Here is a 26,383-nt window from a genome sequence, read left to right on the forward strand (position 1 = left end):
AACATGAGAATCTACCAAACAACTATAATAAGATTCAAATCCTTGCATTTTAAAACCATGAGAATTTGGACGACGACAACAATAAGTTTCAAATCTATTTTATATTACGATAAGTTTTTAAAAACATTATTAATAAAAAAATCTAAAAAGGTAAATATTCAAATTTCTATCCATATATCTGTTTTTTAATTAAAAAAAAACTATGTAATAAAACGTTCCTTAATTTTAAATACATGTAAGGATGTCAAGTTTTAATATATGGTGATGAATGATAAAAGTTGCCAAAATGAGTTTGATTTAGTGGTATTGACATGACCTCCGTCACAAGAGTTCGGAAGTTTAATCCCTACCCTAGAGTTGTGTTATACTAGAAAAAAAAAAAAGAATGACAAAAGTATTTATCATATCTCCTAGCTATTGAATTTTCGGTTCACTTATGAATATAGATGCAATACTTCTTTAAGGAGAATATTGTATTTTTTTAAAATTTAATAATAACATATTTTATTTGAACCACTATTTGAATTCTGTATTATTGTAAAACAACTGGTTAGGATGAAATTTAATTATAAACTTAGGGAAAAATTTTTAAATAAGGAGAAAATGGAGACTATTTAAGTTTGATTGATAAAAAAAATATAAAATGGATTGTTTTATGCAAGAAATTGTTATGAATGACTAAATTAATTGGCTTGCTTAGTATTAATTATTTGATTTGCCTTTTCTAGAAAGTGAGACTTAATTAATATGAGGAAAAAAGCTTGAAAAATTCAATATAGAAAGTTCTCATTAATTATAAACGGTCATAAGTTAAAATGTTTGTGTATAAATGGTCAACCTCATTAATTTGATTTAAAAAATTGTATTTACTCAAAAAAAATTTAGGAGAAGATAGTGTAGTCTATGAAAAAACTATAAAAATACAAACATATTAATGAATGACTTTGATAGTGGTACCAATAATTTTTGGAATATTGAAATTAACAAATTTGAATTTTGTGTATCTATCTTTTTCAACAGTGATATTCACTTCTTTTCTCTTAAATCAAACAGGTTGACTTGAGTTGGGTTGTTTTGTTATACATTGTGAAGTTAATTTATTACTTTTCACTTTATTTAATATAGTTTATTTAGAAAAAAGTCAATATAGCTATAATTATAATTCTGATTTGATAATAAAAATTTTTAAATCTTAAAGTCAAAGTTGGTTGTTTAACCCGTTTGATAACTCGTTTTCGGTTTCTTGCTTCATTTTTCATATTTCTTGTTTTTTTAAGAACTAAAAGGAGGAATATACTGGTTAAATATTTATATTTTTTAGAAATTTAGATTAATATTGCTGTTTTTAAAACTAATTAGAAAAATATTGTAGTTTGAAAACAATTTAGAAAAAATATTATATTTCTTTTTTTAATTTCAGTTTGTCAAGTATTCAAAACTTGACAATTGCAAGTCGAGTGTTGAAAACTCGACAAGTATGCAAGTCGAGTGTTGAACACTCGATAAAGGCATTTTGTTATTTATTATTTTCGACCACCACTTTCATTTTCTTTGTTATTATTTCGACTATCAATTTCTTAATAACAGTATGTCGAGTGTTCACATTTCTTTCATAATTGAAAAATAATAAAATGTAAATTAAAATATTCATATTAATACAACTATTATCTCATTCATTTAAAAATAGTTAAAAAAATCAATGTGTCCTACAAGGTAGACGTCGTAGTTTTCGAGCTAGTTGTCATCATCAACTTCGAACTTGAGGTTACTCTGGTTCCTCTTGATGTTGCTCTGGTACTTCTGCTAGTACTTCATAATATAAATATTCATTATGCTCTCCACGACGACGGCCATGTCCATGCATGTATGAAGACGATGGACCAATCTCTGAATCATAATATCATGAACCAAATGTTGGAATCATCATCATCGGAATAACATAATTAGTTTGGCGCTGCATCTGCATCATAGGAGGCAATTCTTCCACCTTGTGGGCAATCTCATCAAACTCATCTTCTTCTTCTCGAACAGGTTCCCTATGTTTGGGAACTGGTGGAGGAACAATAGGTATATCGTACATATAATGTATCTCCTCCATATAGCTCTCGTTGTTACTGGATATAGTAAGAATCTGGTTCGAATCATTTGCAACATCACGAAGTATACCGTTGTTTAATCTCTGTGAATTATAAAACAATTAGACAATATTTAAAATAAATTTAAATTAGACAATATTTATTTATGTACCAGATGACCCATCGCTGCTCCCTGACGAGTAACATAGCACCTTATAATATTATTGTACCAATTGAAGTAATTTTGAGTGACGTCCCTATCAAATTGTCCAATAGAAACCCTTGTTGCAATAAATGTTGCACGATAATGTCATCGCACTACCAAATGTGCAACTTTTTCAGATCAATCTCTAGTTCTTAAGTCGATGTCATACAACAGGGGTTCAGTATTACAAGGCGATGAGACATCCTGCTGGGATCCGAATTGTCTCATTACCCTATTAGGAAGATGCCACTCACCAATGTGAAGATATATGAGAGGACTTATAAACCATACGTTTTGACCGTTTGTACAGAAATTGGGTAAAGTGTCCATGACAACTTTGTATGACTCCCAAATAATCTGAAACATAAAATATTATATTAAAAATATTAAAGACAAATACATTAAAAATTTGTATAAAAAATTCATATTGGTTCAGTATCAATGTACCTGATCAAGTTGAAGCAGATCAAATATGTATCTATACCGACTAACACCAAGTCAGAAGTGTAGAACAATTAGCTCATAAGGACCACCATTGTATAACCATTCATCAACGAAAGCTCTACATGTGTAGTTGTTAGTTACACAAAATTTGTCTCTCCACCTATATTTTTAAATTAATAATTTAGACCTTGGATTAACTAGATCAACTATATAAAAATATTTGTTAAATTAAATTGAATTAATAACAGAACCATAGGCTCTCCAACTAATTGAGTGTCATTTATAGGTTGGAGCTGTGGAGCCATTGTTGGAGATTGTTCCCAAGCCCATATTTGCAAAAGTATCAGAGGTTCAGTGATCTCATGAACGTTAAGTTTTGTTCTTTGCACATCTATCTATACAGCTAACCTCTATACAGCTAACCTCTATCAGACATATCAAGTAATTTTTTATTATAATTTATTAAGTTGTACATTTTTTTTTATTAAGTTGTACATTATTTACTCGAGAAATAAATAATTTTTTTTCTTTTAGATCATGGCTTTAAATCCAAGACCAATTGATCCAAATGTTCTATACGACCAATCGATTCATCAATTGTACGGCAAGATCATATTACTGGCGAGATATCTTGTAGATGTCAAGGGACAGTTGTTCATCGCACTATCCCATTCCACTCTCGAATACTACCATTACTTCGTATATTTGAATTTTATGGAGTTGTTAGATTGGGATTCATTTAGCTAGATTGGCATCTCATCACAGCATTGGTCGAGAGATTGAGGCCTTAGATGCATATATTTCATATGCCCACTAGAGAGTGCACTATCACTCTACAAGACATTGAAGTGTTGTTTATGCACTCTAATAGATTTGTCATCATTCACCCATATCTGAACCCTCCATCGTGTAGTTGAGTCCATTGCTCCATACCAATGTTGTAAAAAAACTCAGACAGTTTCAATTTATTCCTTTGATGTCCTCACTAGCTTTATTAAATTTTTAAATTTGGAATTGACATTCGACATGATAAACATAATTCTTTTGACGATATATCGTAAGCAAAATAGATGGTGACATTTTGGACATGTCCAACCATTTGCTGGATTGTTCACTTCTGAGTAATGTCAATATGTCGATTTAAAATTAAACATGCCTCCTCGTTTGTAACAATTTCTCTCGAATATTTCAAGAACCATCCCCGTGTGTAACAATTGGATATTGTCAACATCCACAAAGACTATAATTGTGTCGTGTTCTCGAATGTTATCTATTACATTCTTATCCAAATCGTTGAATGTATCTAAAGGTAACTCATGTTCATGACCATCCAATTCCAACTCTTCAAGTTCATTGATTGTTGGTCACCATATCTTCATCATCACAAGGTGGTGCAACTGATTCAGAATTAGGGTCAATACATTGAATCAAATCTTCAAACTTACTAAAAGGTGCATTCATGTTTATATCCAACCCTATCCTATTCACATTAACATATAAATGCACTAAATTCAGGAGTGACATCGCGATTGAAAAAAACAAGTTCATTACTTGTTCATTAGGAACATGGAATGACATAAAATCCTGATGGTGTTAGATTATGATGTCTATACATTATTTCTAAGTGATTTGCTCTCATATCTATACCAAGTGACATCCATACTATTTCAACCAATTATTAAAAAACAAGTCCATTGTTCACATTGATGCTAAAATCCCACATTGTGGTTGGTCATAATCAATTCCATCATACTACCATTTGTAAACAACATAAGTCCCAAACATTTGTCTGCCATTTTCGAAAAAAATGACAAATAATACATTACTAATTATTTTACTACTTATCAAACTTAAATATTAACAAAAAAATATATTAAAAATATTAGATACTAATAAAAAAACTTTGAACATCAAACTTAAATACTAAAACAATTAAATATTATAAGAAATATATATTAAATAACAAAAAAAAAACTTTTTGTATTAAATAACAAAAAAGAACTACTAAACTTTTTAAAATGCACTAATACTAAAAGAATAACACTAATACTAACAAAGTCTAATATTATTTAAAATGCAGAAAAAAACATTAATAGTAGTTCTAACATAATATAAATAAGATTATTAAAATATGTAGAGAAAAAAACTACTAACATCAATGTGTAAATATTATTGAATTCAACAACTATTAAAAAAATTAGCATGATAGATCTACTAACATCAATATATAAGAAATTAAAATTATATACTAGAATAATATAGTATAAAAAAACTAGTAATAAATTAAAAAAAAGGACAAACAATAGATTACTAATTATTTTACTACTTATCAAATTTAAATACAAAAAATACAAATAAAAACAAACAAAAATATAAAAAAATATTTAAAATATTTAAAACTAATAAAAAAAACTTTGAACATCAAACTTAAATACTAAAACAATCGCATATTATAAGAAATATATATTAAATAACAATTTTTTTTTGTATTAAATAACAAAAACAACTACTAAACTTTTTAAAATGCACTAATACTAAAAGAATAACACTAATACTAACAAAATCTAATATTATTTAAAATGCAAAAAAAAAAAAAATTAACATAGTAAGTCTAACATAATATAAATAAGATTATTAAAATAAATAGAGAAAAAACTACTAGCATCAATATGTAAATATTATTGAATTCAACAACTATTAAAAAAATTAACTTGATAGATCTACTAACATTAATATATAAAGAATTAAAATGGTATATCTAGAATAATATAGATATAAAAAAACTAGTAATAAATAAAAAGTAAACTCTCAAATTCAATAGTGGTTTTACTTTTTTTTTTTTTTCAAAGTGACAATGATCCCTCTTTTCTTTGTTATTTGTTATTCGATAACAAAAACTAGGAAAAATAGAATACTATGAAAATATGGATCTATAACTTATTTTTAATTTAGAAAAAAACTAGAAATTTTGTTGAGTGAATGTTATTTTTTTTTTTTTTTTTTTTTTTGTATTTTGTTTCTCAATAGCAACAAAAACTATAAAAAAAAATATAATAGTATAAAAATAGGAATAAAATTTATAATTATTTTTTAGAAAAATTGAAATTTTGTAGAGTAAATATACTAACCTCACAATTTGATGGACGAATGTGGGGAAGAAGAGGATTTAGTAACAATTTTTGGAAGAAGAAAAGGAAAAGATGATCTAAGAGACAAAAAGTCAAAAAGGGAGAGTGGTTTTTTATGAGTTTTGGAAAGAGAATAGAGCAAAATTTTGAGAAGTTTTGAAAGAAGAAGAAGACGGCAGAGAGCAACCGAAGGCAGTAGCAAGGCAGAGGGAAAATTGTGATTTGGGAAGCTTATGGTGGGGTTTAAAAAGTTATAGGTCGAGTTTTCAAAACTTGACCCACAGATTAACATTCATGCAGAGTTGCAAGTGGTTGGCATTGACTAGGCGTTGAAATTTGACAGGATGCAGGTCAAGATTAAAGGCTGGACATTGAAGTCTGATGGACGATGGAATGGGACAATGTGTCGAGTGTTGAAAACTCGAAAAATGTAGGCCAAGTTTTCAACACTCAACCTCAGTATAAACTTTATTGTCGGGTTTTGAAAACTCTACTTAATCCCTCTCTCTTCCTCGATCCTACCAAACTCCAATATATCTCTAAACTACCCTTATTTACTTAATATTCTCCAAACTACAATATTGTAATAAAACTTCCTATATTTTTTGTTTCTTGAAAAAATAAAATAAAAACAAAACTTGTTTGAAAACCATTTCTTATTTCTTGTATTTTTTCTCCTTACCTTTCTTCTTATTTTAAGTTAAAATATAATTTAATTATGTAAATAAAAGATATGCTACATGCATTAAAATATAAAAAAATAATTATCAAATATTTTATTATCAAATACAAATAATAATTATAAAAAAATCACATCATCAAATATAAATAAATCCCAATGTAAAATTAACAATAATAATAAAGTTATTGTTTTTATCTTTTAATATTGCTCAAATCTGATGTGCCATATTATTTTTCACTCGAATCATTCGTTTTAAATAATTTCAACTCAAATCCAATTCAATTATATTATTATGTAAATATCGTGGTTGTAAAATATCAAAGATAAGCTAAATGAGTGTCTCAGCGAGCTATGAAAAATTTAAAATTTTAAAATAAAATAAAATATAAATATAGAAAAAATATTTTTTTCAAACCAACAAAATTAATTAAAGACAATAAATAAAATATAAAAGATGGAAATAAATATAAAAATAAAAATAAATGAAAGAGGCGTATCTAGGACTTTAGTGTACAGTCAAAGAGTTAGAAAGACGGCTTGCATATCTACCAACAGGCCAGGGATAGCCTTTTGATTTATAAAGGAAATAATGTTATATAAAAGAGAAACAATTATCTCAAATTTATCCTATTTTCAGAAACGTTTCTTAAAATTTAGAAATAAAAATTAAAATGAATTATTTAATTTTTTAAAAAAAGATAAAAAACGAGAATAGAAAATAAAAAATGAGAACATTATTGGACCTTAGGTTTTCTGTTTTTCTTCTTATCAATACTTATAAAATATCAACCAAAATTTATACAGTACAGAAAAAATCTAAACGTTTTATAAATAAATTACATGATAAATAATATGGTTATCAAATAGATAAATCTTCTAAAATTTAACTCCATTATTATTAATTGAAAAGCTACTTTAATATAAAAAATCCATAAAAATAAAAAAATTAAGGCAAATATCAATTTATACTCCTAAATTTTGGGAATTGTATCAATTTAAACCCTAAACTAAAAATTGTATCAATTTAAGCTTTAAACTTTGGGTGTATCAATTTAAATCTAAACTTTAATATTTATATCCATTTAAATTTCAAACTAATAATTATATCAATTTAAACCCTAAATTTTTATATATGTATCAATTTAAATCCTGAGTTTTGATAAATTTATTAACTTAAAACCTGAGCATTCATAATTGTATCCAAATAAAACATAATGAATGGTTTAAGTTAATACAATTATAAAAGTTTAAAAGTTCGAGGTTTAAATTGATACAATTATTAGTTTGGCGTTTAAATTGATACAATCTCTAATGTTCCAGGTGTAAATTGATACAATTATTAATTTTGGGTTTTAATTGATACAACATCCAAAATTTAGAGATATAAATTGATATCTACCCTGAAAGTTTATGTTTTTTTTTTGGTTATTATAATTCTCGGAGATATATGTCACGCTATCCTAGATAATCAGTAATCAAGATTTAAATGCAGTTTTGAAAAGAAAATGATCATTGTTTAGTACAAATTAATAATCATTATTATATTTATATAGCAAAGCCTTACCAATTAATTAACTACTTATTACGAAATATTGATTTATATTGAATTTGAGAAAAATAAGATATAATTTATAAAGTAAGTTTGACTTAATGATATCGGTATGATCTCCGTAAACTAGAGATTCAATCCTCCACCCTCACAATTATTGTACTAAAAAAATGTTCCATTCGAATTAATAAATGTATTTGAAAATTTGAACCAAATCTAACTATAGAATAAAATTTCCCATATTTTTAATAATCATCTGATTTTTTATATTTAAAAATTAAGGTTATAAATACAATTTTCACCTATTGATTTCTTTACATTGTTGTCTATTTTGAAAAGTGTTTTCAAAATTCAAGCTAAGTTTTACAAATTGAAAAAGTTAATTTTTAAAAATTTATGTTTGTCTATGAAATTTAGTTAATTTAAAATCTATTGAGATGGAACTACCCACATTAATAGCAAGTTTGATTCCAACATTGAATAGATCGACAGATAAGAATATTTGTCCATCGATAATGGAAATTACATTAGTAGGAATATAAGCTGAAACATCTCCCGATTGGGTCTCAACTACTGGTAAAGCAGTCATACTTCCTTCACCTAAAGCAGAACTTGATTTAGCGTCTCTTTCCAAAAGGTGTAAATGCAAATAAAAAACATTTCCCGGATAAGCTTCGCGGCCCGGCGGTCTTCGTAAAAGAAGAGACATTTGTCGATAAGCTTGTACTTGTTTGGAGGGATCATCATAAATGATTGAAGTGTGTTGTTTTCTGTACATAAAATATTCAGCCAAAGCTGCTCCTGTATAAGGGGCAAGGTATTGTAATGTAGCCAGAGAATCCGCCGTTTCGGCTACTATAATAGTGTATTCCATTGTCCCCCTTTCCTGTAAAGTAGTCACTACTTGAGCCACAGAAGATGCTTTTTGACCAATAGCTACATAAACACATAATACATTTTGCCCTTGTTGATTGAGAATCGTATCCGTGGCTACTGCAGTTTTACCGATCTGCCTGTCCCCAATAATTAATTTTCGCTGACCACGTTCGATAGGAATCATTGAATCAATAGCAATAAGTCCTGTTTGAAGAGGCTCATATATGGAACGTTTCGAAATAATACCAGGAGCGGGGGATTCAATTAACCGAGAGTTAGAAGATGAAATTTCACCTCAGTCATCAATAGGTTTAGCCAGGGCATTTATAATACGACCTAAATAAGCCTCACTTACTGGTATCTGAGCAATTCTTCCCGTTGCTTTTACAGAACTTCCCTCCTGTATCAGCAAACCATCACCCATTAATACAACACCAACATTATTTGATTCTAAATTTAGAGCTATGCCTATAGTACCCTCTTCAAATTCTACTAATTCACCTGCCATTATCTAAAAAGGACGAATATCACTATGGTTGAGAAACGGTGAGAAAATAAGTATAACTTTACAAAATAATAATAAAAAAAATAGTTAACCACACGGGACCTTAAAGATTCAACCTGTGAAATTTTGACAAAATCATTCGTTTTTGAAAAATAACTAAGCTTCAAAGTGGCACATTTTGAAATGGAAGAAGTTATATGTCTCATTTAACCAACAAAATTCCAAATTTCAAATACACCATTTTTCAAAAAATTTCTATTATATTATCTTTCAACTCTCTATACTCTAATCAAGAGTAGACAAAGACATGAGGAAAATAAACTAAAATTTCTTCACATATAGTTGGATTATCTACTCTGAAAATGCTAGGGTGACACGCCACTCGATATACAGATGTTAAACAGAAAGCACTGACAAATACTGTAACAATAGAATACTAACAACAGTAAAACGAGTAAATTAATATAGGAGTTAGTAAATCAATTCGGCGATAAACCACCTATGTTTTGGGGAAAGAAAACCCAAGAAATATAATCCACTAATATTAAAGAGTTAAACAATTTACAACGTAGTACTTGTCTGTAATACACGACTACTACAGTGGCTCATGTAAAGCTTAACTCACACGACACCTAGACTCCCCTTAGGATTGAGACTCCCTCTCAACTGAACTTAGGCTCCCCTTAAGTATGTTAATATTAGCATCTAACACTTCAGCACCCGATAGTATGTGAGACTCCTTCTCACGATGATATCTTTCCTCAAGCCAATGAACTTCCTTCACTGATGAATCTTAAGATCTCCCTAAGATGGAGAACTCCTCATCCGAAGCTGACTCTTAAACTCCCCCTAAGACTGGGAATCTCTTCTCTTGCAGTTATGGCTTAGGTTCCCTCTAAGCCGTGATAATCTTCAAATTGTTGTAATCAATGGATGAAGAACTTACACAGTGCAATAAGTGAGCAACGAGCAAGAACACAATATAAAACAATTCGGCTAGAGTATTGCAAAGTTTTATTCTCAAAAACAAAAATCGGCGTAATAAAACTACTCACTGAAAGTAAACTAAGACACTTCTTTTATAGATGAAACCAGAAAAGGAAACATCTCCCAAAAAGGAGAAAATAAGCCTCATCGCAATAAAGGAAAATACTAGACTAAATATCACAGCCAGATATTTCTAGATAAGGAAAGTATTCTATAGGAAAATATTTTGACGTCACAGCAGGATGTTAAGATTTTATTTGAGACATCTGTAGAACCACTGTCTTAGAGAAAGTTATAAAGCCAACCAACCAAATCTCCAATAATCTCCTCCTTTGGGTTATCATAATTTTTTTTATAGGCAGAACACAAAACAAACTACCATTCAACAATAAGCACAGGTGTCTAAAAGAAAGGCTTGACAAAATAATAACATCAATAATTTAGAACCATAACCAACCGAGAACATAATTCAAACAGAACCCTCCAAACACAACCAATCAAAACTGACCCGACCACGCCACTTTTCCTTGTCTGGCTGTAAAAAAAACACCCAAAAACAACAACTCCGTGGTTGAGAAGAGGAAACTCTTGCATCCTTGGACAAGACGGACCGCATGATCAAGAAAACCTCTTCCACTTCAGCCTTTCTCTCTTGAAGCTAGCGCACCAAAGACGTAAGGTCACAAGATTCGGGGGAAAGAAGTTGGAGGATATGACTACCAAACGAAGGAGCTATTAAAGATCGACTTATTGACCTTGCTAGAGCTTAGAATTGATGAAGAATAGACTTGGAGATGATCCAACAACTTCTAAAGTAGCAAAAAGATCAGGCTTCATTATTGAATTGTGTTCTAATCCCAATCTGATACATCAAAGTAGCAAGAGCAATGAACAAACCATATTTGGGAGAAGAAGGGTACCAATTATCAATCTAAATCTTATGCAGAAGGGCATCTTTAACATTCAAACCGGTTGTAGACAGTTGATCCCTTCATGATCAAGTGAAACGAGCTTCTCTAGATAATTCAAACACTAAATCTCTTAGAGGACGCCATTCCCTCACATTTTTAGGCACATTACTGAAGGAACCCTTATACAAGAGTATGTATGAGTGGAAGCGGATCTTTCCAATTCATTGAGATATAATTTCCACATATACATTCAAACATACAGATATGCATTCACAATGCTAAACTATTGGCATGCTTAAAGGATAAATAAATAAAAGACCGAGAGAACATACTGGTAGAAGACTTTTCTTCACTTGAAATCTCGCTCTCTCCACGAACGACCAGCAAGTAATCATCCAGCCACACCCCGGTCGTCTACACGAACAGCTTCGCACGAACACAAGGAAACATGAATGACACCACCATTCGAAGCCCTCAGTATTCTCAGAATGAGAATCCAAGGGGTAGGCATTGTTTGGATTTGGTAGAGGGGAGGAGGAAAAGAGATCGTATACAACAATCAAGCAATTGGGAGAAAGACGTCTATCGTATAAACAAAATGCTTGATCGTTTAGGTGAAGTATACGATCGTGTAGGAAAAACTAAGCGATCGTCTATACGATCGTTAGGAAAGGCTAAACGATCGTATATACGATCGTTTAGTAAATGGCGTACGCAGGTGTAAGCGATTGTTTAGTAAATAGCACTATCGTATAGGCTCTAATTTACTAAGCGATGACTGTCTCAAACACTATATCCTCCAATTCTTAACACACCGTGAGCTATTTAAGCATCCCAAAACAATTCTTCATCTTACTCATCAGTTGCAAAAACAGAAGAGACGCCGACCAATTATCCCAGAACTATCCAATTAATAAATAATAAATATAATCACATTATATTCATAACCTATGGTTTAATATCATATATTAACCATGGTAATTTTTTCTCCACTAGATATAAATCATATTTATTTTTAATTTCCTCTAATGTATCTCATACATTAAGTCAATTATATCATATAATTAACTAGTTCAATTATATCATATATAATCGAACTCCCTCTTATCAATCTGAACATTTCAAACTGACCCAAACTGATTCTCAATTTGTATCCAAGCTACTAAGGGGACCTTGGGGACCTATAGCTCAAAGCTCCAACGGTACGTGAATAACTGACTAAACTCTTTAGCCACGATATCCACTATCCTTAACTGCCAGACATTCCACTAAAGATTGACAGCTGAACTCTTCTTACCACAGATATATTTCTATGTCCATCGGATATAACCAATCATCAGTACGATGACCCTTCACAGATGCTCGTAAATACACCTGGGCCAATTTACTATTTTTCCTCTGTAGTTACATCTTACTTCTTAAGTACCACTGATCCCTCTAATGAACAATACAACATAGTCCTACTATGTGTGAACACCTTTCGGGCCATAAGAAGGTGTGTGGCGCCACATTGTTCAAGCCCCAAGATCAGTCTTTAAGGGAGAAATCTATTTACTTACCCCTACTTCGGGGAAGAAGTGAACTCCATCTTGTGTAGCTGAGTTCCCAGCTCTTAAATCAGACGAATCTCAAAGTGGTAGGTTTGAGTTGGTACTCTAGCCACTCACACCCATGCAAATCAAAGGACCGCCTTCAATGACAGGAGTTCCCAACTCACTCAGGATTGAGGTCATGTTACCTATGGTCATCTTAGTGAAGTGAAGTCTCTGTCATGAACGAGGTTATATGACGAGACGTTAACACTTCGTGGTTAGATCTTGTACAAACTATTTGTATAGGACGCCCCCGCTTGCATGTCCCCTACACGAATGATCAGGATCAGACCATCTGTGACAAGTCACAACACTTGTAACTATTCCACAAAGCGGTCGCGTCCGTAGCATTACGAGGATAAGGTTTCCCTCCTATATCCATATACTACAGACCATTTTGGTTATCACTTAAGACATGATCCACTTGTATGTCACCATATACATGCTTAAGTTACATAAAGACAACCAAGGATTTTAAGTTTATTGGTTTGTTGTAAAGCAAATAAAACATCTAAATGTGCAAAGTCAAGAAGTGAAGTAAATATCATAGATTATACATCACAAATATTCATGCAAAACTGTTTACAAACTACAAGATACGAGACTTTAAGGCATCAACCTTAACAATTTTCCACTTGTCCTAAAGCGAAATGGGGTGTACAAAAACAAGTACAAACTAATAAACTAGGGCATAAAAATCCAATACAAATAAAATCTCCTAGTCCAGCCGTGGGCGGTCCCCTAGACTCATGCTCTGAAGGTAACTCTCAAACGCTGTAGTCGTGAGAGCCTTCGTAAACAGGTCAGCAACGTTGTGCTCCGAGGCGATCTTCGTGAAAATCATGTCTCTTCGATGCACTATCTCACGGATCAGATGATACTTCTGCTCTATGTGTTTACCGCACTTGTGACTCCTAGGCTCATTGGAGTTCGCCACAATACCACTATTGTCACAATAGAGGGTGATAGGCCTAGACATATCTAGAACAACTTCCAGCTCTATCAAGAACTTCTTGAGCCAGACAGCCTTCTTAGCAGCTTTACAAGCCGCTACGTACTAGGCCTCCATCGTGGAGTCGGCGATGCACCCCTGCTTATTGCTCTACCACACTACAACTCCTCCGTTAAGATTAAAAACTAACCCTGAAGTGGACTTTCGAGAGTCCTTATCAGTCTGAAAGTCAGAATCCGTGCATCCAGTAAGGATCAAATCCCCAGACCTATACATGAGCATGTAGTCCCTTATTCTCTAAAGATACTTGAGGATATTGTTAACTGCTGTTCAGTGACCCTTGCCTGGGTTAGACTGATACCTACTGACTATTCCCACAACATAGCAGATGTCTAGCTTAGTGCAGAGCATCACATACATCAAAGTGCCAACGACAGATGCATATGAGACCCTTCTCATCTCTTCAAGCTCTTGAGGCGTCTTAGGACACATGTTCTTAGACAAAGTGACTCCAAGCTTGAATGGTAGTAGGTCCCTTTTGGAGTCCTGCATCGAGTACTTAAGCAATATCTTGTCAATATATGATGCCTGAGACAGCACTAACACTTTATTCTTACGATCCCGAAAGATCTGTATACCAAGAACAAACTGAGCCTCTCCCAAATCTTTCATTTGGAATTGGGTCGCTAGAAAATTTCTCTCTCGAGCTTGGTTCTCTTCAATTCTCCTTGATGAACAATGGTGATGGTTCTTTTCCTCCTGTGATCTTCTTGCAACAACAAAACTACTCTATTCTAAGCTCTAAGATGTTCTCTCTATGTTATGCTGCATTTTCTGGTTGCAAGTCTTCTATTTATAGGCGTTTTCCCTCTGCAACTTGTGATATGATAGCATTAATTTTGGTACCCTGGTCAACCGCCTGCCATTTCAGTTGCTTTTCAGACGTTGACATTCAGATACCCATACTTGTAAGTGGGTGATTTGATAGGAATAGCTCGAACCAATGTACCTGTTATGCGTTGGAATTCTTTAGACACATGCCTTTGCGTTAGTTGCGCCTACGACAGTTAGTGAAATTTACTAAAATCCTGTGATGAGATGCGTTAGTGATGCAGTTTTATAAAAAAGAATGTTTTTGTAAAAATTAGTAATGTTTGAAGGATTTCGTGTGTTTTCCTTTAAGAAAGATGATATTTTATCATTAAGAATCTTGATTGTTCCAACTTTTGAGAGACAATAACTTATATTTCTATAAGTTATCAAGCACTGCTCAACAAATCTTCCATTTTGAGGATAAGACTGAATAGATAGCTGAGGATATAGTCCTGCAAGATGGAATTTATTCCTATCCATTTTAGGGTTAGCAAATAGATTGTTCCCTTAAGTATTGATTCCTGGTCTTGAAAAAAAGAGCCCCGCCCTTTCATGGCCGAGAGGGACATAGTTTATTAGTTAGACTATAAACTGATTGTTCAATAGAGGATCATTGGGAGCTTAAGAAGCAAGATGTATGTACAGAGGTAAAACAATAATTTGACCTAGCTGTAAATACAAACGACATGTGAAAGATCGACTTACTGATTATGGTTAAATCAAGTGGATAGAAATATACCTACAATGAGAAGAGTGCAACTATCGAGCTATAGTGGTATGTCTCAGTAGTTAACGAATATTGATTAAATTGGCTTAAAGAGTTTAGCCAATTAATTTGAAATCGTTGGAGCTCATGATCTATAGGTCCATAAGGTCCCTCTACTAGCTCGTAAAACATTACACATTGGATTAGAATATTGAGCGATTTTGGAGTGTTCAAATTCGAAATTTGAATTTGAATTTGAAATGTTCAATTTCAATTTTTAGAGTTTGGATAATTATATTTGATATAATTAACGTTTAAATTTATCGAAATTAAATGTAAATTAGAGCGTTTAAAATATTTAAATATTGATTTAAATATTGTTTACATAATTAGATGTTTTATTAATTTAATATTTGATATTAAATTATCAATAACAATTTAATTAATTAATTAAATCTAAATCAATTTTTTATTTTAAAATTCAATTTATGGAATTTGAATTAAGATTTAAATTATTCTTAAATTGAATTAATTCAAATTAAGAAAATGAAAATCTAAGTGGATTTATCCGAAATTTGGAGATTTTAGTAAATTTTTCCACAAACCAACATCTTGCCTACGCACTTAGTGCTAACTGAAGTGTTAATTAGCTGATAGATTAAGTGCTGCATGTTTAAATTTTTTAAATACTTCAATTTCAGAAATTGAAGGAGAGATGCATGCTAATTTGTTGAAAATTCTAAGAATTTTTTAAACTTTCTCTAGTCCCTTATTCAATTCCTTTTAATTTTGAGTTTCTGCCACTCAATCCAAGGCTGAGAATAGTAGAGAAGGTTCTCTTGGTGGTCTACTGGTGATTTGGAGATCCAATTTCGTATGGAGAATAAGGATCAAGAAGGAATCTACAAAGGTATTCATTCTAGAAACCCTTGTTTCAGAAAAATTGTTTTTTAGCATGTCTTGAACTCAAATTAAGTATAATTAGAATGCTTAATGATTTTGTTAGCTTCCATATTTTGCATCTTTACTCTTTCACGGGATAATTCAGAGTCTCTTTTCCAATGATCTTACTACACGTGCCATCACTAAAGGTGACTTTTCTTGAGCTAACATATTTGAGATGAGATAAATAGTTCTTTTCACCTGTCATATGACGCGAGCTACCGCTATTGAAGTACTAATCACCTTTGGCAGATGATATGAGGGAGTTGAAGACAACATTGCATTTGTTCTGAGTGTTCTCCTCTCTCCATACATGTTTTATCTTGCTTTGTCTTGGTCTATACTTTTGATGGAAGTAAGGAATCCTTTTGGGAAAAGAGGGTCTGTAAAGATCTTTCAATAACTGATAACAAAATGGACGTTTATGCCCAACTTTGCTACAACAGTGACAAATCCATCTTTTCCAGAATATACAGTTGCCTTTCTTAATAGGATTGAAGAAGGAAGTTCCAATAAACCATAGGACTCTAATTCTTGAGCTCTAACAAGCTCAATCTTTTGCTTCCCTTTAGACTGTTTATTATGTTGACTACTACCTTTTGAAAAATCAAGCCTAGCATTATCACCTGTCCTCCTTTCCTTTTGTTAGGATTTTCGCAAGAGTCTCAGTACTAGTTTTCAACATTCTTACATTCTTGCTCATAATGTCTTTTTCAACTTTAACCTGTGAAAATTCAAGCTTCAACTTTGCAATCATAGACATAAGCCTATGATTGTTAGCAATCAAGGTCTAAATTCTTTCTTTTTGCACATGAAGTGCCTTATGATCGTTTTGCCATTTTATAAACGAAGTTTGATAAGAAGGATCTGTAGACCCATGGTTGGCAATGTTATGAACATTTTTTGCATACACATCATACTCAGAAACTTCACATGACAGGGCATCAGATGAGATATTATTAACAAGTGCTTTAATATTTTCCTCTAAGTCACTGTTGTCTCCAGACTCAACATCAAACATAGTTAAAATATAACTTTTACCCTACTTCTTTAGAAAATTAGGACATTTTACTTGAAAGTGTTCGTAGTCGTCTGACTCTTTATATTTGAAGTACTTTTCTTTTTGGAAAAATAAAGTACCTGATTTGTCAGTTTCCTTCTTACTACTCTGAGTTCTAAATTGTTTGGGGGGAGGGAGAGAACCGCTAGACTGGTTATTGTTGGATGTGTCAGACCTCTTTTTGAAACATTTTAGTACACGGTTAAACTATTTTGAAAGCAATGAAATTGATTCAGCAAGGAAATCTTCTAACTCTTTATCATGATCAACAAGCTCTTCCTTAACAGAGGATTAAAGAGTAATACCCTTAGTTTTCTTCTTGATCTTCCATTTAGTGACATCTCAAAAGTAAGCAACAAACTAAACAATTCATCTACTCTCAGCTTGGTTATGTCTTGAGCTTCCTCAATAACAGTAACTTTCATATCAAACCTCTTAGGTAAAGACCTAAGCATCTTTCAGACAAGTTTTTCTTGTGAGATTTTCTCACCAAGAGTGTAGGACTCATTCGCAATATCTAACAGTTTGACATTAAAATCAACATTGGACTCATTATCATATATTCTAAGATTCTCAAATTCTGATGTCAATTACTACAGCCTTGACATCTTAACTTTCGATGTTCCCTCATGCATTACCGACAAAATATCCCATGCCTCTTTAGCAGAGAGCATGTGTTAATTAGTCTAAATATATTGCGATCTATACCATTAAATATGGTGTCTAAGGCATGAAAATTCCCCATCGAAGCTTCATCTTCTTTTCCAAACCATTGTGACTCTGGCTTTAAGATTTCTTTCTCATCATCAGTTTTGATGGTAGGATGAATCCACTCAGCAATCACAACTTTCCATGTTTTGTTATCGATTGGCTTCAAGAAGGCAATCATTCGAGATTTTCATTACAAATAGTTCCATCTAGAACCGGAGGATGAGTGGTAGAGCCACCTTCTTTGATCCCATCCATGATCGAAACACCTGATTTAAAGGCGGCCCTCTCTAATACCAATTGAAAAAGCATTAAGGTGACTCACCACTCGATATATAGATGTTAAATAGAAAGCACTAACAAGCATTGTAACTACAGAATACTGACAATAATAAAACAAGTAAATGAACACAGTAGTTGGGGTAGAAAGCCAAGGAAACATAATCCATTAATATTAAATAGTTAAACAATTTACAATGTAGTACTTATCTATAATACACTGACTACTATAGTGGCTCATGTAGAGCTTAACTCATGCAGTACCTAGTTTCTCCCTAGATGTGAGACTCCCTCTCAACTAGACTTAGGCTCCCTTTAAGTATGTTAATATTAGCTTCTAACACTTTGATATCGATAGTGTGTGAGACTCCTTCTCACGATGATATCCTTCCTCAAGTCAGTGAACTTCCTTTACTGATGAATCTTAGAACCTCCCTAAGACGAAGAACTCCTCTTCTAGAGCTGAGTATTAGGCTTCCCCTAAGATTGAGAATCCTTTCTCTGGCAATTATGGCTCAGGCTCCCCTGAAGCCGTGATAATCTTCAAAGTGTCGCAATCAACAGATGAAGAACTTACACAGTAGAATAAAGTGAGCAATGAATAAAAACACAATGTAGAACAATTGTGCTGGAGTACTGCAAACGTCTTGCTCTAAAAAACACAAATCTTCATAATAAAACTACTCACTGAAGTTCTTTTCTTTTTCGAAAAATAAAGTACCTGATTTTTCAGTTTCCTTTTTACTACTCTGAGTTTTAAATTGTTTGGGGGGCAGAGGGAGACCCACCAAACTAGTTATTGTTGGACGTGTCAGACCTCTTTTCAAAACGTTCTAGAACACGATTAAACTATTTCAAAAGTAATGAAATTGATTCAGCAAGGAAATCTTCTAACTCTTTATCATGATCAACAAGCTCTTCCTCAACAAAGGACTGAAGAGTAATACCCTTAGTTTTTTTCTTGATCTTGCCATCTAGTGACATCTTAAAAGTAAGCAACGAACCAAACAGTTCATCTACTCTCAGCCTGGTTATGTCTTGAGCTTCCTCAATAATAGTAACTTTCATATAATACCTCTTAGGTAAAGACCTAAGCACCTTTCAGACAAGTTTTTCTTGTGAGATTTTCTACCAAGAATGTATGATCATCCGCAATATCTAACAGTCTGACATTAAAATCAACATTAGATTCATTATCATTTATTTAAGATTCTCAAATTCTGATGTCAATCACTACAGCCTTGACATCTTAACTTTCGATGTTCCCTCATGCATTACCGACAAAATGTCCCATGTCTTCTTAGTAGAGACACACGTGTTAATTAGTCTAAATATATTGCGATCTACACCATTAAATATGGTGTTTAGGGCATGAAAATTCCCCATCGAAGCTTCATCTTCTTTTCCAAACCACTATGACTCTGGGTTTAAGATTTCTTTCCCATCATCAATTTTAATGGTAGGATGAGTCTACTCAGCAACCACAACTTTCTATGTTTTGTTATTGATTGGCTTCAGGAAGGCAGTCATTCGAGCTTTCCAATACAAATAGTTCCATCTAGAATCGGAGGACAAGTGGTAGAGCCACCTTCTTTGATCCCATCCATGATCGGAACACCTGAGATAAAAGTAATATTCTCTGATACCAATTGAAAAAGCGTTAGGGTGAATCGCCATTTGATATATAGATGTAAAATAGAAAGCACTGACAAACATTTAACTATAGAATACTAACAACAATAAAACAAGTAAATGAGCATAGTAGTTGGGGTAGAAAGCCTAGGAAACACAATCCACTAATATTAAAGAGTAAAGCAATTTACAACATAGTACTTATCTGTAGTACATTAACTACTATAGTGGCTCATGTAGAGCTTAACTCACACAGTACCTAGTCTCCCCCTAGATGTGAGACTCCTTCTCAACTGAACTTAGGTTCCCCCTAAGTATGTTAATATTAGCATCTAACACTTCGATACCAGACAGTGTGTGAGACTCCTTTTCACGATGATATATTTCCTCATGTCAGTGAACTTCCCCTAAGACTGAGGATCCTTTCTCTAGCAGCTAGGGTTCAGGCTCCCCCAAAATCGTGATAATCTTCAAAGTGTTGCAATCAACGGATGAAGAACTTACACAGCAGAATAAAGTGAGCAACGAACAAGAACACAATGTAGAACAATTCAGCTAGAATACTACAAACGTCTTGCTCTAAAAAACACAAATATGCGTAATAAAACTACTCACTGAAAGTAAACCAAGACACTCCTTTTATAGACAAAACCAGAAAATAAAACATCTCCCCAAATGGAGAAAATGAGTCGCGTCGCAATAAAAGAAAATATCAATCTAAATATCATAGCTGGATATTTCCAGATAAGAAAAGTATTCTACAGAAAAGTAATTTGATGCCACAACTGAATGTTAAGATTTTATTTGAGACATCTACAGAACTACTGCCTTGGAGAAAATTATAAAGCCAACAACCTACTCCATAAAATTAATTTTATTAAATGAAGTTTGACTCACTTTTCAAAAGTTGTTGCGAATGATTGAAAACTAATGATAAACGTAAATGTGTATAGTTCGAAACTGTAGAATTCAAACAAAATCTCAAAAGAAATTAAATAGTGCGTTATATAATGAATAATGAATTTATAACTTTTGGTTGTTGAAATATGATAATTAATGTAAATGGAGAATGATGAGTCAATAAATCTGTTTTTCTCTTTCTCCTTCTTTTAGCTTGGGAACTTTTTTAAGATATGGTTCACATGTGAGAATTGAAATGAAATATTTAAGTAAATATAATATGTAAAGTGAAGACATATTACAAGCATTGCATTACACCTAATTTTTCACAAAAGAATTCTGTTTAATATTTTTTATTCAATTTATTAAAATATATTTAAACCATTTCTTGATTTATTTTATTCACCGTCTTAACCACATTGTTCTTCCTTATTATTAACTATTTGAATTGATCAAGACAAAGTCCCCAAAGGAGGTTAATGAAGAAAGTCAATAGCCCTTTTCTCTAAAGTGCCATTTGAATTAATTTGGAAAAAAATGTTTTAAAAAAATTCATTTTTGTTTAAATATAATTTGATAAAAATTTATTAAAATACACTAGAAAAATTATTTCGAGTGGTTGAAGAGTGGTTGTCAAACACTTCAACTTCTTTTAAAATGACTTATTTTTTAAATTAAACACTCGGGAATATATTCCAAATGAACTTTTTTTTTTTTTTTTTTTTTTTTGTCTTTTAATCATTCTCTCACTTTATCATTTAATTTTCTCAATTAAAAAACCAACAACGTTCATTAGTGAGATGTTTTATCATCATGAATCTAATTTAAGTTGTAATCTAAAAATTAAAGACATCTTATCATCAACCAAAGATCAAATGTTCAAACGGTCTAAATCTATAAAAAAAAAAAAAATCACGGAAAAATTATATAAAATCGATATTTTATATGCTGATACCCAAAACTTGAATTTATTTAAAACTTGAAAATATCCGATTCAGGATTTAGATTTGGTGTGGTGTTATGAAAGCAAACATATATGCATGTTTGAACATATGATTCTCCTAACCTTTTTCCTTTTTTATAGTAATACATGTTAATTTTACAAAATGTATAATTTCATCAACTGTAGAGAAATGTGTGTTGTTGTCATATATATACAATAAAATTAAGTCATCTCCTAAGTCTAATACCTCCATATAATTTGAGAGGAAGAGGTATGATAAATTCACATTTAATCTAGGATGTTTAAGAATACATATTTTATATTCGGTTGAACTATATTCATATGTTGTTATATATACAATATATTTTATAAAAATATTGTAATTAATAATATAATATAACAAAGATTCGATTATAGTTGTCAAATGAGTATAGCTCAATTAGCACAGTATTATACAATCAACATATTCGATTCTCCCATTCAATCATAGTTACTCGAGAGAAAGTAGAAGGTACGCTGACTCAGTCGACCAAGAACTAAATTTATGAATGAAAATGGAGATTTTTAAATATTAATTAATATTGATGGTGATTCCCTAACTTTATGTAAATTCACTGTTGGTCCCATCTAAAAATAACGTGACATAAAAGATATGATTAGTAACAAAGACCTACTATGTTTATTTAATTTAACTATATGAACCAAATTATTATTATTATTATTATGAATGACAATAAAATAGAAATGAATCATAAACTATAAAGACTAAGTAATAATTTAACAAAATATTGAGGTCTCCCTGCTCTAAATAGTTGAACTTTTCCAAGCCTTTATATAAAGCATTTTTCTTGTCCAAAAAACACAATTGCAATAAAATATAATAATATGGGCGATCAAACAAGAAAGAGACTTTTTTTTTTTTCCCTTTGTAATAAATAAAATAGTTAAATCTACACATGACTTGATAGATAAATTATTAATTATCATTCAACAATCAATGGTTCAATCGTTTTGTCTCTGCCACAGTTGAACTCAAAAAAGAAAAGACAATGTTCAACCTTTTTCTCTCCACACTTATTGCTAGGTTAAAATACGAGCCGAGATTGTTTTATACTCATATAAACATTCTTTCATATATACACACATCTCGGTGCATCTCGATTGCACAAAGTGTATTCCACCCCATTATCCAACTATAATTTATTATGTTACAAATCTTTTAATTTTCTTTTTAAAAATAGTTTTAGGTTGTTTTTATTGTGTGATAAGAGTAGATTGCACAAAGATAAGTGTAGTTCACACCGAAGAATTATTTATAATTGCACTCATTTTTCAACATTCCTATTTGAACATAAAAATTGTGTCTATAAAATATTCGTTTTAAAAGTCTACCCAGTGACAAAGTGTATTGAACTATTATATATATATATATATATAAAAGGTACATAAAGCATCATTGCTTCAGATTTGGTCTTGGGTTTTAGTTGTTTGCTTTTTCATAATGGCTGAAGACAACCAAAAAACCAACGCCCCTCAAGATCAGCAGCTGGGTAAATCAGCAACCGTCATCATTCCTAGTAAGTAATGTTACCTTTTCTTCTTTCCTTTTAACTATAATCATATTCTTAATTATATGGGTAAGGATAAACAAAGACATGAAAAATATATCCAAACTTGATCTTGAGAAACATGCATATCTATAACTTTTGATTAATCTTTCGAACATTCAAATCTATATAGCAGCAACATCTATATATTGTATTAAAAGCGATTAAAAAGAAATTAGTTATGCATCGATTATGACAATCATATTACACAGAATCTTACGAGGAGTTTATGCAATTATTTCAACCCAAAACATCGGTAAATAAGGCATGGCCGTCATTAGTGGGTTTGACAGCAGAAGAGGCAGAGAAGAAGATAAAGGAAGAAATGGCTGAAGTTTACGTTTCAGTGGTTCCTCCGAGTTACGCCATAACTTTTGATCTTAGATCTAATCGTGTTTGGTTATTCGTTGATTCTTCTGGTAAAGTTGTACAAACACCTGTTATTGGTTAAGAGAGTGTGTTTGGAATGACTTTTCAAATGTTTAAGAATACAATTTTCTTAACGCTGTCCAAAGTATTGTTCCAAATAGTCTCTTAGTTTGAAATGTTTGTATAATATTTACCATATATGTATACCTTACGAAAATAATGTTAAATGAAGTGAAGTTCCTAAAGGGTTTAATAATAGAGCTTTTTTTTTTTTTTTGGAATATATCAAAGACAAATTGTTTTTCCTTGTAAGATGATGTACTACGAAGCTATTCAACTTAAATTTTCCTTTTAGGAGTTAATTCACTCCATCCTTTCCAGAACCATGTCTTTATGGTGTTTGGAGTGTCTATAATAGAATGAGATTGTAATGTAATCCAAAATCCACGTTTGGATTGAGCATCTTATTCCTAATTTGTAATACCAAACTCAATCCTTTTCCACAGTTGAACCCACCCTTCTTTCCTAATATTTCCACACTTCACGATTCCATTTTCATTCCGGTCTCAATTTCTCACTCATTCCAACACTCCTTTGATTCTCAGTAATCTTGATTAAATTTTAGTCCCCCAAACAACTTATCTATATATATAGTTAATGGTGCTTTTGCATCATGTACACAACGATTAGGACAATTCCAAGTTCATTTTGGAAGGAAAAAATGGGGAAAATTGCAAAACCACCATTGAAGTTCGGTGGTAGTTGCAAATACACCCTCAAACTTTCAATTATAAAAACTGTACCCTTAAACTTATACAAAATGTTTAAGATTAGACCGGCTTCAATATACAATAGTTGTTGAAATTGGACCCTCAAATGATAAAAATGGAACCCTCAAACTTATACAATTATTAAAATTATCTATGTTTGAGTATCCAATTTTAACATTTATAAATTTGATGGCTCCATTTTTACCATTGAAATTTTGAGGTTATAATTGTATATACCACCATACTTTAAAGGTGGTTTAATTTTTACAATTTTCTCAAATAAACTATAATGAGCTCATTCACATTTTGGTCTCACCAATAGAAGACTTATGAAATTGTGTTATTCCCAAGTCTATGCATAATAGCTCATATGCTTTAACTTCTTCCACAAGGTTTGTTGAAAATTTGTAACTTGTCTCCCAAGTTTTTGTCTATTTCTAGGATTTTCTATCTAAAATCTATAACATATAATTTAACTTATCCCATGTTGATGTAATCTGCTTTCCTTTGAAAAAAATAAAAATAAAAAAATCTCTGCGTCAAATTAGCTTGAACCACAAGCTTCCTTTTTTAGAATATTATTTATTGATGTAAACGATAAAATATGAGGCGCACACATTATTAAAGTCGTATTATTAAACTCTGTTTTTGGTAACGATTAATTTTTTATTTTTAAAATTATGTTTATTTTCTCTTCATTCTTCTATTATGGTTTGACTTGTATTTATAAAAAAATAGTCAAATTCTAAAAAAAAAATAAATTTTGAAAAATACTTTTTATTTTTTTTATTTTTCAAGATTTGATTTGATTTTTAAACATCAATAAAAAATAGATAACAATACGAAAGAACTAAGGAGTGTAAGTAATATTAAACAATTTAAATATTGACTCTTTCAAAAACTAATCTATGATTAAGTGGGTAATATATCAATTAAGTTAATGCTCTAATTGTTAGGGTCTAATGCATTATACGTGAAACAAAAGTAACCCAACAGGGTTGCATGAGTGCATTAGGGCGGGAGAGATATTAATTAATGAAATTTATAAGGATTGCGATTGCACTTACGCTTACTGCCAACCTTATCATTGTATTAGCAGTGATTATTTCAATATTAATTAATCCGATTAACTAATTATATATTTGGCCTTTAAAACCATGCACAATTTAAAATTTTTATAAATTAATTACTTGTTATTTATGCCACATTTATAAAAATTGGTGTAATCGGAATGAGATTTTATTGATGGATGAATCATAATAGGCGTGAATCATAAACTTAATTGGATTGCTTTTAATCGTGTTTACCTAAAATTATGTATATGTTACATTTTATTGTTATCATTATCGTTACCATTACTGCTTAACCTTAACGGTAATGATAACTGTAACGGTAATAATAACGGAAAAGGTTAAGGTAACAATAAATGTGAAAAATTCATAATCTTCATACTGTTACAGTAAAAATATCTATAATGGTAACGATATGATAAATGTAGTGAGTCCCACGTAAGTTTCAACCACAATCAGATTGAGCACCCTTAATTCCTCAATTAGATTTTATGATTTGATTACAAATTTCAAAGGGGGACCCACATCTCATTAGGATTAAGGAAAGTAGGTAAACAACAACAAAAGTAATCAATTGGAGCTCACTTTTTAGATTACCATTCACTACAACAAATATCA

The 26,383-nt window shown here is 31.3% G+C and overlaps 1 protein-coding gene and 1 pseudogene across 1 annotated transcript; one reads left to right on the top strand and one right to left on the bottom strand.

The window, feature by feature from the left end:
• Nucleotides 1-1,765: 1,765 nt before the first annotated feature.
• On the bottom strand, nucleotides 1,766-4,185 carry LOC150037316 (uncharacterized; annotated as a pseudogene).
• Nucleotides 4,186-14,637: 10,452 nt separating this feature from the next.
• On the top strand, nucleotides 14,638-24,137 carry LOC120072499 (uncharacterized). Its single transcript, XM_039024866.2, has 4 exons — nucleotides 14,638-14,874; nucleotides 19,993-20,103; nucleotides 23,391-23,526; nucleotides 23,769-24,137. Exons 1-4 carry the CDS (start codon nucleotides 14,638-14,640, stop codon nucleotides 24,005-24,007), a joined length of 723 nt encoding a protein of 240 aa, XP_038880794.2. The 3' UTR covers nucleotides 24,008-24,137.
• Nucleotides 24,138-26,383: the final 2,246 nt, after the last annotated feature.

This window comes from Benincasa hispida, chromosome 3 (assembly GCF_027475165.1).
Source record: "Benincasa hispida cultivar pf3 chromosome 3, pf3_genome.v1.1, whole genome shotgun sequence".
Classification (NCBI taxonomy): domain Eukaryota; kingdom Viridiplantae; phylum Streptophyta; class Magnoliopsida; order Cucurbitales; family Cucurbitaceae; genus Benincasa; species Benincasa hispida.

What these genes read in the sequence shown, in the direction of transcription:
- LOC120072499 (XM_039024866.2), top strand. Translation starts at nt 14,638, where the DNA reads ATGAACAATGGTGATGGTTCTTTTCCTCCTGTGATCTTCTTGCAACAA. An exon ending in TCGGAACACCTGAGATAAAA is followed by an intron (nt 20,104 to 23,390) that starts GTAATATTCTCT and finishes TATATATAAAAG; the next exon opens with GTACATAAAGCATCATTGCT. An exon ending in AGCAACCGTCATCATTCCTA is followed by an intron (nt 23,527 to 23,768) that starts GTAAGTAATGTT and finishes CATATTACACAG; the next exon opens with AATCTTACGAGGAGTTTATG.